At 43.6% G+C, this 17,480-nt stretch overlaps 1 protein-coding gene across 1 annotated transcript in view; it reads left to right on the top strand.

The window, feature by feature from the left end:
- LOC145392646 (uncharacterized) overlaps positions 1-7,999 on the top strand; it is a 30,862-nt gene extending 22,863 nt beyond the window's left edge. Inside the window, exon 2 of the mRNA XM_080266969.1 lies at positions 7,863-7,999. Within this exon, the coding sequence (XP_080123095.1) occupies positions 7,863-7,999 (137 nt within the window). The remainder of the gene's footprint in view (positions 1-7,862) is intronic.
- Positions 8,000-17,480: the final 9,481 nt, after the last annotated feature.

Here is a 17,480-nt window from a genome sequence, read left to right as displayed (position 1 = left end):
CTTTATATATTAAAGACAACACCTAGTGCAAAAACAGAATTAAAAATATTCAAAAACCGTCAATAATACGTGAACAATAGTTAACTGACTGGTGGTATCTAGCAACGCGCCAGTGGTCTCTACAGTATATGAACGCAAGAGCGACCCAAACGTATCGATTAGGTATTTTGTTTATAAGTAATATAAGGTTAAAAATATAAAAAATAAATAAAAATAAAACTACAAAAAAATAATAAAATAAAAATTATTATATATATATGTACGTGTGCATGAAAGTGTGTATGTTCATATGCATGGATGTGTGTATGTATGTATGTATGTATATATATATGTTTGTATATATATGTATATATGTGTCAATATATATACATATATATATATTTTCCTTAATGATCAGAGGCTTCGGCCTCAATGGTCGATAGGCAAAAAATAATTTAAAAAAAAAAAAAAAAAAAAAAAAAAAAAAAACGTATCGGGACTTTGATGCATGGTCGCGGAGAGTTTAGACGTGTTTTTCTGGCTCTCCTCTAGTTTTCAGGGCTGCCTCACCGGCATTAGCTTTTTTTTTTTTCACCCTTCTGGTGACACTTAGGATAGCTAGTATTAATTTTCCTCCCTACCCTTGCTAGAGATATAGTAAGTGTCTATATCTATTTACTAAGATTACCTTTGCTTACTCGCCCACGGAGGGTCCCCCCCACTGATCGCTCTGGGGTGTGAAGTAACACGGTCGGGCCTCCCTCGAGTGGTTTGAGAGGGCAATCTTAGCCATAGGTGTGTTGTCCTGGTTTTTTTGTCCCTTGTTTGTGTTTTCTCCTTCTTCCCACTTCCCCCTTTAGGGGGAAGTGGTCACTATGGCGGACGCCACTGCTGCCTCCCCCTCCTTCAGGGGGGGAGGTAGTCCTGACCGACCCCCGACTGTCTCACGGAATAACTACCCCCAGACTGAACGGCCTCGGACACGCCCTTTGCTAGACATTAATGTAAAAAATGCGAGTTTTGTTTTGTTGCACGCAGTTGGTTCTACTCCCCTGTCCAGCCTCAATCCCTTCATTATCAAGAAGGTGATTGATGGATGTGCAGGAGAGGTAGAACAGGTAAAAAAAACTTGCTAGTGGAGATCTCCTAGTAAAGACTGCAAATTCGTCCCAGGTTAAGGATTTGATGAAGATGAGCAAATTCCATTGCTATGATGTTGTGCTGACGATCCCTCACTCCATGAATTCCTGCAAGGGAGTCATCACTTGCTGGGACCTCATGGTCATGGAAGAGGACGACATCGTACGTGAATTTGCTCATGAAGATGTAATTGAAGCCCGTTTCATCACGAGATTTTCCGAGGGCAGGAGGACGAAAACGGCAACGGTTATATTGACTTTCGGTAAAGTGACTCTCCCAACCCATATCAAGGTGGGGTATGAAATTGTTAACGTCAAGACATACATCCCTAACCCACTTCGTTGTTTACGATGTCAGTTATATGGACATCATGAAAAGTCTTGTCGGGCTTCTCAATCAGTCTGTGGCAAGTGCGCAACGCAAGGTCATGATGCTGACCATTGCACATCGGAGGGTGTCAGCTGCTTTCACTGCAAGGGTGCTCACTTCACTTCCTCTAGGGATTGTCCCAAGTGGAAGGAGGAGAAAGAGGTCTGTGTGGTGAAGGCGACTGAGGGCATCTCTTTCTACGAAGCAAGGAAAAAGGTGAAGGAGTTGCATGCAACTCCCACACCAAATAGGTCCTATGCTTTGGCAGTGATGTCCCGCCCTGTGATGTGCACTGTGGAGACGCAGACTGATCTCGTGCTTGTTAATCAAGTCACTCACTCTACCTCCACCTCCACCTCTAAACCTCCTGTACGATCCAACTCTCTAACTGACCTCCCTAAAGCTTCATCATACTCACAGGCTGCTGCTGCTTCTCAGTCAGTTAAGCCTAAATCGAAGCCTGACAAGACTGTAAAACATAACTTCACCACCCTTTCAAAGCCACGTCCTCATGTTCTCCCTGCTCCTAGCCCAGCGAGGGAGAGGAAGAATAGCTCTTCCTCGGTGGAATCTGGGAGCCATGTTATTGCCGATAATATGGAGGTTTCCGTCAGCAAGCACCGGGAAAGGTCCCCCGGTAGCCACTCGCCTGGTCGCGGGGGGCATGAAAAAACTAAACACACTGGCCCCCTTCGTAAATCTTAAACCGCCGCATTCACTATACTACAGTGGAACTGTAGAGGTATTGGGAATAAGTTACACAATATAGCAATCTTGCTTTCTATACACAGGCCAGACGTTGTTTGTTTACAGGAGACGCGCCTGGAGGATCACCCTGATCCTCCACAGTTCAAACACTACCACTCGTATAGAAGATATGAAGGTCACGGAGTTGCCATTTACACACACAAATCACACCCACAAACGGAAGTGAGTCTAAATTCTACTCTGGAAGTGGTCGCGTGCAGAGTAAAATTTAATAACACGTATCTGTCTATTTGCTCTCTGTACTGTCCTCCACATGGCCCCATTGATAGTGATGCTTTAAATTCACTAGTGGAACATCTGCCTGGAAATAAGTTAGTGTTGGGCGATTTTAACGCCCATCACTATCAATGGGGTAGCTTGAGGATTGATGGTCGTGGGGAGCAAGTAGCCGACCTAATACTACAGTCCAACCTCTGTCTTCTGAACGATGGTAGAGGGTCCCGTGTAGATGATCGTACTGGTAACTTTTCGGCCATTGACTTATCTTTGGCCTCCCCTGGTATACATCAAGATTTTTTATGGAATCCTTATGACGACTCCTTGGGAAGTGATCATTTACCCATCTGTCTTTCTTATACACGCGACATCGTTTCGGACCCTCCACCTCCAAAATTTAACTATAAGAAAGCAGATTGGGGATCCTTCTCAAGGATCGCCAATTTAGATATATCTGGGGAGACCATAGATGTTAAGGTCGAAAATATAACCCAATCCATATTACACGCAGCTGAGGCTGCTATTCCCAAGACTTCTACAGTTCATGCGAGGCATAGAGCACATTGGTGGACGCCGGATTGCCTACAAGCATTAAGAAAACGCAATAGGAGATACAGGATTTTTGATAGTCAGCCCACTGAGGAAAATTTTATTGCATACAAACAGGCACGGGCTGAGGCAAGGAGAATAATAAGAAGGGCTAAACGTGACTCCTGGCGGTCCTTTGTGTCCACAGTGACTCGTACAACACCTTTACATAAAGTCTGGTCCACTATAAGATTATTAAATAATAAACGCCCATACTTCCCTGTCACCACCTTGCAGGTGAATAACACCACCTATGACGAGCCCGTGGACGTTGCTATTATCCTCGCCAGGAGTTTTTCTCATGTAAGTAGCTAAGCTAATTATGACCCGCGTTTTCAACATCATAAACGCACGGCTGAGCTACAGATATTAGACTTTGCCACAGAAGACGTAGACTCCCCGTACAACCAAGAGTTTACGCTAGATGAACTGCTCCTTGCCCTTAAATCCTGTAAAGACACCAGCCCTGGACCAGACACCATCACGTACGGTATGATCCAGCATCTTAATCAGGACAACCTGATTAAGATGTTAGCATTGTACAATGAGATTTGGGCGTCTTGAACGTTCCCAAACTCATGGCACTTTGCGCACGTCATACCGATACCCAAAGAGGCTGGTCGTCTTATGAATCCCACTTCATTTCGTCCTATTGTGTTGACTTCTTGTCTATGTAAGGTCATGGAACGTATGGTTAACAATAGGCTTCTTTTTGTTTTAGAGTCGAAGAATTTGTTAAATGATCAACAATGTGGCTTCCGTAAAGACAGAAGTTCACTAGATCATTTAATGAATTTGGAGCATTGTATTGCAGAGGCATTTGCCAATAAAGAATTCATGATAGGGGTACCTTTTCAAAATTCTGTAAAATTTTTAGGAATACATTTTGATCGAAGAATGAATTTTAAATTTCACGTTAATACTTTGCTTGCTCGTTGTGATAAACCGTTAAATGTCCTCAAGAACCTAGCGGGTACTACCTGGGGTGCCGACAGAAAATCTTTATTAATGGTGTATAAGTCCCTTATTCGATCAAAGCTAGACTATGGCGCACAGGTGTATGGCTCGGCATCCGATGCCACGCTGAAAGGATTGGATGTGTTACAGAATAAATGTTTGCGAATGTGTCTTGGAGCCGTCCGATGTACCCGTGTGGCTCGTATGGAAGTGGAGGCGAATGTGCCTCCCCTCCGTATTCGCCGTGACCACCTGGCCTTGTCCTATAGTGTAAGGACATTTAGAAAAAGTAATATCGGCAATGTGGCCTGTACCCCCCTGCGTCAATACCACCACCTTCTGCAGGGGGTGCGTCGGCCACTTGCCGTTAGCCTCCAATTACTGACTCAGGAGCTAGGTGTGGACCCCAGTGACTGTGACAAGTTGGTGTTAAAAAATATAGCGCCTTGGGAGCCACCTACCTTTACTGTTGATGTTACATGGCTCCCAGCACCAAAGGCCAAGGCGCCGGAGGCGGAGGTCCACCACTTGTTTCGTAACATCATCATTCGTCACTTGGGGTCCCACCACTTGTACACCGACGGCTCCAAGTCGAGTGAATGTGTGGGTGCAAGTGTGTGGTCGACTGAATGTGCCCTCAGGTATCGGTTGCCGACTCATACATCTGTGTTTACCTCAGAACTTTTTGCCATTGACAAAGCCATAGACTATGCTCTCAATTCTAGGCATGATTCATTTGTCATATTTTCAGATTCAAAATCAGACCTTCAGGCAATTGCATCTTGTACTACGGACTCTCACGAGATCCAGGGCCGCATCGTTAATAAGTTGCATTCATGCAACAAGTCATTCACGCTGATCTGGGTGCCTGGTCATTGTCGTATCTACGGCAATGAGCAGGCTGACTTACTTGCAAAGTCGGCTGTAGAGCTCGAGGAGACTTGGGACGTTCCTCGTGATCTACGGTCGAGTCTCTCTCTTGGAAAGAAATCAGTAAATCTTCTGTGGCAAGGTCAGTGGACCAGACTAAATATTCCAACCTGTAAGCCGTACCTGGGCGACTGGGATACCGCCAACCGCCCCAGTCGCCTGGAAGAAAAAGTGTTGGCACGATTACGGCTTAATGCCACCGTTGTAACACACATGAAACCTTATATGGAAAGACGCTTCCCACCGCACTGTGACATCTGTGATGCGGTGTTATCTATCAGTCATATCATCCTGCGCTGTCGGCGATTTATTCGTGAACGTGCTTCACTTATAAATTACTGCGGTGCGGCAGACGTCCCCTTCACCCTTTCCACCATCCTGGGTGATGGGGACATTGTTATGACTGATAAATTGATGGCTTTCTTGAGAGAGACCGGACTGATCAGAGTGATGTGACTTTTTTACTGTGTGGTTGTGGTTTTTATCAACGGTCAATATGTATATATTGTAATATTAATTAGGGTTGACAGTTGACATATTTGAAATAGTTCCTCCTCCCACTGATCTATTTCTAATATAGATGTCCCTTACATTAAACCCCGTTCCTCGACTAACAGTCGCCAGCTGATGAGTGTAAGTGTGCAATATAGAAAGGTATTGGGCACTTGCAGTCGATGGTGGTTTGCTGGCCGAGGTTCTTCATTTTTTGTACAAATTATGTAAATACATTATATTATCTGGCTTAAGTTATTCTAATTAGGGACGACAGCTGACGTATATGGAAATGTTCCTGACTCGTCTGGTTCCCTTTCATATATTGATGTCCCCTATATTAGGTTGTGCCTCGACTGACAGTCACCAGGTGATGAGTGCAGGTATGTCATGTAGAAAGGCATTACATATCTGCAGTCGATGGTGTTCTGTTAGTCGAGGTATTTTTACCATTAGTGTAGGTCTAGCTATTTGTCTCTGTAGGATTTAGTATAGGTTAGCGATTTGTCTGTTAGGTGAATAGTTTTAGGGTCTTTACATTAGGTATTTTAGTTTATAAGTAATATAAGGTTAAAAAAATAAAAAAATAAAAAAAGATAAAAATAAAATTACAAAAAAATAATAAAATAAAAATTATTATATATATATGTACGTGTGCATGAAAGTGTGTATGTTCATATGCATGGATGTGTGTATGTATGTATGTATGTATATATATATATATATATATATATATATATATATATGTGTGTGTGTGTGTAAATATATATACATGTATATAATTTGCCTTAATGACCAGGGGCTCCGGCCTCAATGGTCGATAGGCAAAAAAAAAAAAAAAAAAAAAACGTATCACACACACCACAAAGCCAGTCAGGAGACAGGACGTGTGTGCTGAGCATTCCCCAGGTCCTGTCCTCCCCACTTACTGTTTTTTAATCAGCCCATACACCACTGACCAGACTAATGTATGGCCCGGCCTGCACTATATGTGCAGGGAATCTTTCAACGAACGAACGAACCAAACGTATCACACACACCACAAAGCCAGTCAGGAGACAGGACGTGTGTGCTGGGCATTCCCCAGGTCCTGTCCTCCCCACTTACTGTTTTTTAATCAGCCCATACACCACTGACCGGGCTAATGTATGGCCCGGCCTGCACTATATGTGCAGGGAATCTTTCAACGAACGAACGAACCAAACGTATCACACACATCACAAAGCCAGTCAGGAGACAGGACGTGTGTGCTGGGCATTCCCCAGGTCCTGTCCTCCCCACTTACTGTTTTTTAATCAGCCCATACACCACTGACCGGGCTAATGTATGGCCCGGCCTGCATTATATGTGCAGGGAATCTTTCAACGAACGAACGAACCAAACGTATACACGTTGACACATAATGGCGGCTGTCCAGTCTCTCTATAGGGTCTCTAGTGACAAGCGGAGGTGTATGGCATGTAGTACTACTGGCCCTTGGGAACAGGCTGTGAAGCTTATGCCCAAAGTCTGACCAAAAAAAAAAAAAATGCCCCCAGAGCAGTGGATATAAGAGAGTTTGGCCATGCCAAGGCCACCAGGTGTCAGCAGGCATAAAGTGATTGGTCTGGTCAGATCACGTGACCACAGGGCGCCATATTGCCTCCATTCCTTTGTCCTCCTTCCCGCAGCCTAACCACAGTACAACGAATATGTTATCTGTTAGTTATGAGTGACCATATTTGATATGGTTTCATGTGTAGCAAATAGGTTGTCTCGCACAAGGTGGGATAAGTAAAACTATGTAAAGATTTCCCAAGTGGCATTCCCGTAAGAAGTGAATATTATGTATATGACATTATACTAGCAAACAATTACCAAAACACGTGTTATGGAAGTTTCTCAAAGAAAGGGGAAACACGTGTTATGGAAGTTTCTCAAAGAAAGAGGTGTACCATATTCGGGGTACAACAAGGAAAAACTCAAACAGATGGTGAAAAAGGACAGGCACCCGAGAGCAGTACGTCAGGAGGGTAGCATATGGAAAGGTGCTGCCAAATCAAGACCCATTCGCCTAAAGATTACTGGACATATTAAGTTTCAAGGACTCGAGGTTCATTCACTCTAGAGGATATCTTCGTACTGAAAAGATTTTAAGTATCTTGGATTGTAAAATACACTCTTTTTGTCGCCTATTCTCTCATCATTTTTCATATATAATTAATGTAGCGGTATTAGACAATGGCATAATGTAGCAGGGAAGGACAGATACATAATACAGACGGAGAAACAGAAGATAATAGTATTAGGCAGAGGTATCACGTAGGCAGCATACTTAATTGTTTGCGGACAGACATTAATTAGTTTGTTAGTGTCCTTCTCAGTGTTTCAAAGAATTCGAACTCAGACAGACTTTAATTACTTTGTTAATGTCCTCCTCACAGTTTCAGAAGTCAAAGAATTCAAACTCACGGCACTGTCCTCAGAGCATGAAGCCAGTACAAAACCGACCGAGCCACAGTCTCTGGACACTATTATAGGCTACTATGGGGGTGTGTCTCGCCATCTACTGATGCTTTAGCACACTACTGGACCCCACACACACACACACACACACACACACACACACACACACACACACACTATAGTAACACCCCGACCACACGCTGTTTCTGTTGCAATAATTGTGAAGACTGATGCAAATGGGATAATTTTTAACCAACCGTCACAAGTCAGTTGTAAATCAGCTTGTATATAAACATGTAAATAAATTTACCCAAACTTTAACAAATTTCAAAAATGTTTTACTCGTTCGCATTAAAGCGATAAAAGAACTAACGATTTGCTTCAGAGAGATAAAACTACAGGCATTGTTGAGGTCTCGTCCCCAGCCAGTGTGTGTGTGTGTGTGTGTGTGTGTGTGTGTGTGTGTGTGTGTGTGTGTGATATGATATCCTGCCACTTAGCGCCTGAAGGTAGGGTAGTGGGAGAGGTCATGTCAAGAGGAAGGTGACAACAGCCAATCATAGGTCATTGTGGGAGGGACAAATCTCGGTCAGGACAGTGGAGTAGTGTGGCCAACTTAATAAATGGGCAGGAGAGGCTGTTGTGTGAGTATTGTCCGAGTGGGATGAGACGAACCTACATGGTCGTGTACTGTCATGTGGAAAAGTTGAGCTGCGTAGTTTTGGCATGACATGGACCTTGTGATATTTTTTATGTGTTGCGCTGTGGCCTGCTGATAATTAGAACACAAATCAATACACAGTGGTGAAAGACGACTTCAAATTAGCGCTTGACAGTAATGGTGTGCCGGCCAGGCGAGCACAACAACTTCACATACAAGTACCACGATAAAAAGGAAAACCCATCGCCTTCAGTCACCATGCCGACCTCCCATGACGTGCCGACAGAAAACCCGCCGCCTTGCGTCACCATGCCAACCTCCCCGGACCTTGATGGCAACTGTAATGGTAGTTGCCCTTGGTTACCTGCAAACGTCCCCCATCAGCCTGAGACCAACGGACAACAACAACAAAGGCGGCAGCAGCACCAGCCCCTACAATCTCTGGACAGATCCATTCCCCTTGGTAAGCCATTTATTCACTCTGCTCCTTTTAACTTATTTTGAGTTAGAATATTTGGTTCGTTAATTTTAAGGCTTGTCACTACAATAACTTTTTTTTTTATACGATGCCTCTCAAATTTCAAGGGTTTTTAGTCTCTATTAACCACTTCCTTACGATGAAGTTATTTTTTCCTGTTGTCTCCCGACGATTTTATTAAGCTTTCGTGTGGCTTCTTGTAGTGAAAGATTTCATGTGTAGGCAACAGTCTCTGTCAAAGAGTTATTTCTACAGAAAGACTGGTCATTTTTCACCATATAATGTGTTTTGTCAAAATGCTTATTCCAGTTAATACTACCATTGGTCTCTATTGCATGCTGAGCTGTAACAAAACATGAACGACAGAATATGGCGCTAGTAAGGAAGTGGTAGGGAAAGAAAGTAACGCCGTATATCGCCTTAACATTATTTTGCCATAGAACTTCGGGATGTTGGTTGCGAAACGATGAAAATTTCCGCCAAATTAGAGTGGACAAACTACAGTAGTCATTTCTGTCCATCAATGCTCACGTAATCATAGAAAACGTAGAGATAATTTTAGCGTTTTGTCTTCTGTAATACAGTCGTATAGGCTATACTTACGGCAGAACGTTCTGGCATGGTTCAATACAGTAAGTCCTCGCTATTTATTTATTTATTTTTTTAAAGCAAAGCACAAGGAACCAAAAACCTGAAGTCCATAGATTCCCCACCCCCTGCAGAAAAAATAAAAACAAAATAACAGAGATTTATTGCAAAATTTTTCATCTTTTTACCATTAATACAAATGAAAATTTGATGCCATTTTTTTGCCCAGAGTTGTTGCAAAAGTCAATTAAATGTAACCAACTTCTGAAATTCGCCGAAGCATCCTCATCAAAGGCCCCCTAATTGCCTCTGCTGTCTCTGAGTATGGCTTCTAGCTGTTGGAAATTGCCTCCTGGTAAGCTGAAAAATTGTGTCGATTGACATAAGTTGGGCGACTCTGTATGAGGCAGGTGTGTACGGGGGTGAGTTTGTATGAGGCAGGTATGTATAGGGGCGAGTTTGTTCGAGGCAGGTGTGTACAGGGAGGAGTTTGTTTGAGGCAGGTATGCACGGGGTGAGTGTATGAGGCAGGTGTGTACGGGGGCGAGTTTGTATGAGGCAGGTGTGTACGGGGGCGAGTTTGTATGAAGCAGGTGTGTACTGGGGCGTTTGTATGAGGCAGGTGTGCACAGGGGCGAGTTTGTATGAGGCAGGTGTGTACGAGGGCAGTTTGTATGAGGCAGGTGTGTACAGGGGCGAGTTTATGAGGCAGGTGTGTACGGGGGTGAGTTTATGAGGCACGTGTGTACGGGGGCGAGTTTATGAGGCAGGTGTGTACGGGAGCGAATTTATGAGGCAGGTGTGTACGGGAGCGAATTTATGAGGCAGGTGTGTACGGGGGCGAGTTTGTATGAGGCAGGTGTGTACGGGGGCGAGTTTGTATATGGCAGGTGTGTACGGGGGTGAGTTTGTATGTGGCATGTGTGTACGGAGGAGAGTTTGTATGAGGCAGGTGTGTACGGGGGCGAGTTTGTATGAGACAGGTGTGTACGGGGACGAGTTTGTATGAGGCAGATGTGTACGGGGGAGAGTTTGTGTGAGGCAGGTCTGTACGGAAGCGAGTTTGTTTGAGGCAGGTGTGTACGGGGGCGAGTAGAATGTAAGACGGGGTTTTTGTGATTCACTGTGAAATCTGCGTAAACTAGCTGACGAGAAGTAATCCTGTTTCTAAATATTCGATTTCACGGGGAACTTCAGCATTATGAAATAGTCAGTGTCACAGTAGTAAAACGTTCGATGCTTCAATCCCAACCCATCAGACAGGTGAATAAAACAATAAATAAACTCTAACCTCCCTCGACAGTCCAATTAAGTCAGTTCTTAACATGAGGAAAAAAGTTAAATGCAGTAGGCCATTTGACTCATGCTTGGTACCTCCTGTAAGAGTCTAATTTCCATCTTAAATTCAACTAGCCTAACTGCGCTTCTAGATACTCCACTTTTAGACACTCCAGTAACGTTGAATATGTGATGTTGAAGTGGAAGTGATGGGCAGTGCTAGAGGTACCCTGAGACTGTTCGAGGATGGGGAGGGAATGGAGAAAAGGTTTGCTAAGAGAGTAAATGTGAGTGATGTGCTGGGGTAGAGAGAGAGAGAGAGACAGTGACAGAGACAGAACAGAGACAGGGGGAGACAGACAGACAGACGGGAGAGAGAGAGAGATGGGGAGAATGAGGTGGAAGGATGGATGAAGAGGTGCAGTATATGAAGGGGGGGGGTGAGATGGATGGAGGGCATCCTGATGGCTGAGGACAGACTGACAAGGAGGCGGTTTGTCTGTGGCCCCCTTTTTTTGGGATTAAGGCGTCTGGCCATAGTTAGATAGGTAGATAAATTCCATGCCTTCCTCTTTGATATCCTTACGAGTATCTCATTGTAGTAGTTTGGTTACTCTGGTGCGAGCTGCCTAGCATAGGCCAACCGGCCTACTGCAGTTATCCTCTCTTCTTATAACTGGTTAACTTTTAATCCCGGTGCTTTAAACAGGTGAATCCGGGTGAGGTCAGGTCAGGTCATGTGACCGTTCAGTTACGGGGAGTAGAGAAGTCTGGATTCGGGGGTGGAAGTGAGGTGTTGACATGGGTGTAGGAAAGACCAGGAGTGACGTCAAACAATTAGTGGATCACCTAAGCCAAAAAATGTAGATGTAATTGGTTTGTTTTTATCGGATCTAACTTGGCCACTCTCACCACCTGAATGCAAGGTAGTGATTGCATATGGGCGCTCATCATCCACTCACTCGATGTAGTGCTGCTCTCGGGTTCCCTTTCGTCTCCTCCACTCTTCTTTCCTTTCTGTTTTTCTTTCCTTCATTCTTCCCTCGTCCTGCCTACGGGTGACTTTACACTCCCTCTTCTGTCTTTCTTTCCTTTATTCTTTCCTCTTCCTTCTGCCTGTGGGTAACTCTACACTGAGTGACAAGCCAAATAGTTTCCTGTACACTACGAAACCATTTGCTATGCTGGGTGGTAACAATATAACCAAAAGTATGGCGCCTGGTGGTTTAGTGGGTAATTACGGCGCTCTAGTCGGATTGAGCCAGTGAAGGTTTGTATCCAAGGGGTGGTTGGGGTTGATTGCTTACGTAATGCCACTCAGGAATGAGCGAGGCTGGTCATTCTCATCTTAAATGTCAGGACCATCTGCCTAGCCTCGGGCCCCTTCGCTGCACATGGGGCAACGTAGGATTGGGTGATGGATGGATGAATGGACCTATCCGATCCGTACCCGTACCTACACCTCACTCCCACCTCGGAATACAGACTCATCTCCTCCCCGTAACTGAACGGTAAAGTGACCTGTCCTGACCTCACCTGGATTCACTTGTTTAACTCCTGGATTATAAGTTCACCCTTTACGGTCATACAAGGAATTTATCTACCTACCTAACGATGGCCAGACGCCTTAATCCCGAAGACGGTGGACACAAACAGAGAGAGAGAGAGGCGGGGAATGAGGTGGAGGGATGGATTGAGAGATGCCCTTCATCCATCTCACCCCTCCCCTTCTTTTCAAATACCTTTCCATCCAAGCCTCCACCTCTCTCTCTCTCTCTCTCTCTCTCTCTCTCTCTCTCTCTCTCTCTCTCTCTCTCTTATTCATTCCTCTACCTACATACATCTTTATTTTACCTGTTCATCCACATCCCTCTCTAGCGATCTAGCACTGACCCGAGTACACTTTTCTCATACCCATTCATTTAACACACAACCCTCTGTCCTGTCTCCTCTGTCCTGTCCCCTCTGTCTACATTCCTGTCTTACCCTTTCATCTACTCCTCCCTTTCCTGTCCAGTTATAGATCAGACGGTCCGGGGACACAAATTCATGTAATTCTGGATAACTTTTCTAGCCACTCAGCGCTAACTCGTGGTCGCTTGAGGTGAGCGTCTTGTATGGGAGGTGAATAATCTGGTAGTGTCTGGCATATCCCACGCTCGTATTTATAAAGGACCCTGACCAATTTTTACTACAAGTCTCCGTAGCGTTTAAGTATTATTACAAACAGGCGTCACTTCATTAGCAACACTAATTTTATTGTGAAATTGTTGATAGTTGTATGAATGAAAACAATCGCCTATACAAGCAATCCTTTGCACGACCTAAGCTTACGAGTCAATAAATGCGTTCTCAGGTCAAGGTCGGTAAGGCAAGATGCAATGAAGGTCACAGAACACAACAGATTTTGCGCCACTCAGTACGCTGAAAACGTTATATTCATTACGTATACATACCTATGTATTTTTTATATTCTTATACACCAGAAAAAGGCATTCATTATTTATCTTCATAAACCATGGTAAGTTGATGCACTGCTTTATTTTATATTAAGTCCCAAATTTGTGAAAAGTCCCTCACGACTCGGAAGAGAGGTAAAAAGAATTCTAAAGGGAAAGGCATTGCAAATTAAGGCAGATAAAGCACCTGTGAAAAGAAATAAAGAACAAAGCAAATGACATGAAAACCAGACACAAAAGACGAAGGATGGTTAGCCCCTTGAATCCCGGTGACGCCCTGTGTCGTCAGATGTAAAATTTCTTGTATGCAAAAGGGTTCACTGAGACTTTAATCAGTCCATTTCGAAAAGTCCGTCCTAACTCAAAGTTGTGCAGATTGTGAGAATTAAATGAAAAGACGTTCACGGACTGAATAGTTTGTATACCTTGCATAAATAATCACGTATAAGCAAAATGCTCTCACTAAAGACCCTCACCGGTAGGACAAAATAATCTAAACTGGCGGCTAGGGTGGGGCACGAAGCTCTGTACAGTGATGCCACGTTTTCTATAGCGTGATTCCCCCCCCCCCTCTCTCTCTCTCTCCCCTGGGGGAGATGTGCGTCACCCTGGGGAATTTTATTTCTGTTGTGAGTGACTTATAAACTTATGCTTCCATTTCTTTATTTTTTTATTATATCTAATTATATTTAAAAATATTTATTATTGTTTTACATTTGTCGCCAGATCACCTCCCTGGTGCGGCGCCATGATTTTTCATTCAATCACTCTCTCCTCCCTTCCTTCCCTCCCTACCTCCAACTCTCCCTCAACACCTCCCCTGGCCTGCCTCCCCCCCCCTCTCTCTCTCTCATCTGTGGTGTTTTAGGATACATTTTGGTTATTTTCTTTTACATTATATTGTACATATTGTAAATCGGACTATTTCCACACCACCCAGGAGGTATGAGTCTGCCGCGTTAGTCTGGGTCTCTGTGTGTTGCCGCTCACGAGGAGTAATGTATTAATTTTTTAAACTAAGAAATTGGCATATTTTTACTTATATTCCTGCGCATTATGTTATAATCATAACTGACTTTATTACCCACCCCAGAAATACGGTGAAAGCCAGTAAAAGTGACTACATTTTTTTTAGCAACACTGTAAACTATTTTGCCACGTTTCTGTATTGCTGTATAAATATTTTATGCATAATAAGTTTACTGTTCTTTCATATATAACATTGTATTCATATGTGTTTATCTTATTTTTAATGCCTTTTACATATATAACAGCCGTTTTACATAGCGGGTTTGGGAAACATAGCAACACTGTACAGAGGGTCGCGCCACACCCTAGCCGCCAGTTTAGAGTTGTACCACCCTGTAGACGCATGGCCGTGAGAAATTCCCATGGGTGGAGAACGCGTAGGCTACTCCCGAGAGGACAAGACTAATATTCTGTGTGATAAAATACCAATATGCCGGGAATCGAACCCGGGACTCTCAGGTGAGAGCCAGGCAGCATACACTACACCATGACCAGGTAAAAGTTAACTCACGTTGTCACAATCTTGTAACCAATGTCCCTCCGCCCCCACTGTGGGCATCAAGAGGATGAGTTAACCCCCTGGCACTCGGGCAAGTAGATGCTTTTAATCTATCCCAAGCACTTACGGCGTCTCTTCAAGACTAATATTAGTGAATGTGAAAATGATCCATGTCTTGCCTACCACATCCTGCTACCACATGTTATCCCCCCCCCCCTGCACACTCATTCTCTCTCATCACCTTCCACACATCCGTACCCTAACTCCTTCCTTTACCCTTTCAGTTTAGATTTTTCCTTCATACCTTTCACTGTCCTATCACACTAAGCCATCCACTCAACTTTCCCTCACACACCATACCTGTACCCTCATCTACCTATCCTTTCCCTACCGCAAAGCTTCGTTTATCCCTCTGTCTAGATGTTTCCTCCTGCATTTCTCTATTCTAAGATGTTCGCTCTATTCCTTCTTCATCCTTCCTTCATATCATGCCCACTACATCCATCTTCCTCCTCCACTTTCTCCATACTGTTCAACTACATCCATCTTCCTCCTCCACTTTCTCCATACTGTTCTTCGCATCAATTAAGCTGCATTCCTTTTTACCCTCTTTCAGTTTAAGCCTTTCACTTAACTCCGTCTTTATCCATGCCTAAACTTTTCATTCAACTCCTTCATATTCATTCATTTCCACCACGCTTACTCATCTACCTACACATCTTAGTCCATATTTTAATACACTTAAGTCTTGTGCTTCCCGCTATTCATTTTTTCATTCAATCTTATCCATCTCTGTTCATCCACCTACATCTCTATTCCCACTCTATATTTCCCAGCTCGTACAGCTGTCTCCCTTTCTTCACTTCTCCAGCCCTATTTATTGTTTTACCCAGCATTTCATCCGTGCTCATTCATCCACTTACATATTTTCGTCTTCATATTATCCTCTTCACCTTAACTGAATATAGATAAAAATACAGACCCTAACTTGGCGGAGACTTTCCCCCATCTGGAGCTTATTTCCCATACTCAGTGGCAGAGTAAGAGAGTACTTTTGTCTACATCCTTTACATACCACATCTTCAATACTAGCACCGTATTCTATAGTTAATATCTTGCTACAGTTCAACTCCGAAAATGAAAAAGGCAATATTTAAGCTATGATAAACTTAACAGACCATAACACCTACAGCTTCCCTCCCTTCACCCCTTTAAAAATTTTCGCCCCATCCCATCTTCATCGTCTTCCCAGCATCTCATCTCCTCCTTCATACTTCCCAAAACTTATCAAAGTAAACAATAGAGCTACTGTTTCTCATTTTAAGTCAGGGACGTTTATTTTTTAAAAATGATAACTTTTCCACATAAGTGTTGCTGTAAGCTGAGAAAAACTGACCAGACATATGTAATGACAGCAATGGAACTTTAATAAATTTACTGCAACTTACGTATGAGCTAATAGAGAAATATTATGTTGACAAGACAACTTATAAAGATGATAAACTGCAGATCTTCAATGAACTTCTACAGCTTCGTCCCTTCGTTCACTCCATCTTTCTAACCCTAGCCGTCGTCTCCCTGTATAACCCTCCCTCTGTCCGTTCCATCTTTATCCCTGTCTATCGCCCATCTTTTCCCTGCATACATCCCAACTTTAACACTTTGCTAGGATTTCTCTCATCTGAATGCCGTCGTCTGGTGCCAGACAAAAACAGAGAAGGACTATGTGAGATAGCTTGTGAAGTCCATGATTGCTAGGATTACTCTTAGCACAACATATTTTTCTGCTGTTATCCTGAATCAAGTAGGTCTAATGCACCGGTCACAGCGAAAGGGTTAATCTCTCCAACTCTGTCCTTTCCCTTACTCATTATCGTGCAAATTAGTTTTCTACTCCACCATCACTTCGTACGCTTACATCTACAACCATCTGTCTTCCACTCCTCTACATATATCCCTCATTACAACCCCTCCATTTCCTTCTCCTATCCTTTCTATTTACACTCCTCCACCCTCCATTCACATCCCCGTCCTTCCTATCCCTCAGTTTATAGCACTGTCCTTTTCTTCCTCCATCTTTTTTTTTTTAAATAACAGAACGGAGGAAGGAAAAACAAATGGGGGGAAAAAAAATAATCCATACACCAGACTACTGGTGTCCTCCATTCATAAAATATCTGTAACAGTTAGACTTGAACAGTTGTGGTTTGAAATTTGGAGGAAAACAACTCTGGGGAAGCGAGTTCCAGAGAGATGCAGTTCGGGGAATGAAAGAATTCTGATAGGCAGTAGTTCTGCAATATGGTTGAGTGACATTCCAGTCATGAGCGCTACCAGATGCCCGTGTAGCACGAGGGAAGGCATGGAGAGGCGGCACCATGGACGCAACCTCGTCTGAGCACTTGCCAAAAAAATATCTGTAAAATAATGCAAGGGAGGCAACATTCCTTCTTACTTGCAGGGGAGGTAGTTTATATGTAATGGCAGGGTTGTTAATGATTCTAACAGCTTTATTCTGAATTTTGTCCAGTTGTCTCAGTGCAACCTCTCCACAACCATTCCACAAGGGTGAGCAATATTCAAGCTGAGAGCGCACATGACTCT

Source organism: Coenobita brevimanus, chromosome 23, assembly GCF_032717465.1.
Source record: "Coenobita brevimanus isolate Jiangsu-jjx chromosome 23, ASM3271746v2, whole genome shotgun sequence".
NCBI lineage: Eukaryota > Metazoa > Arthropoda > Malacostraca > Decapoda > Coenobitidae > Coenobita > Coenobita brevimanus.
Note: the sequence above shows the minus strand (reverse complement) of the source record. Positions and strands in the feature narration are given on the sequence as shown.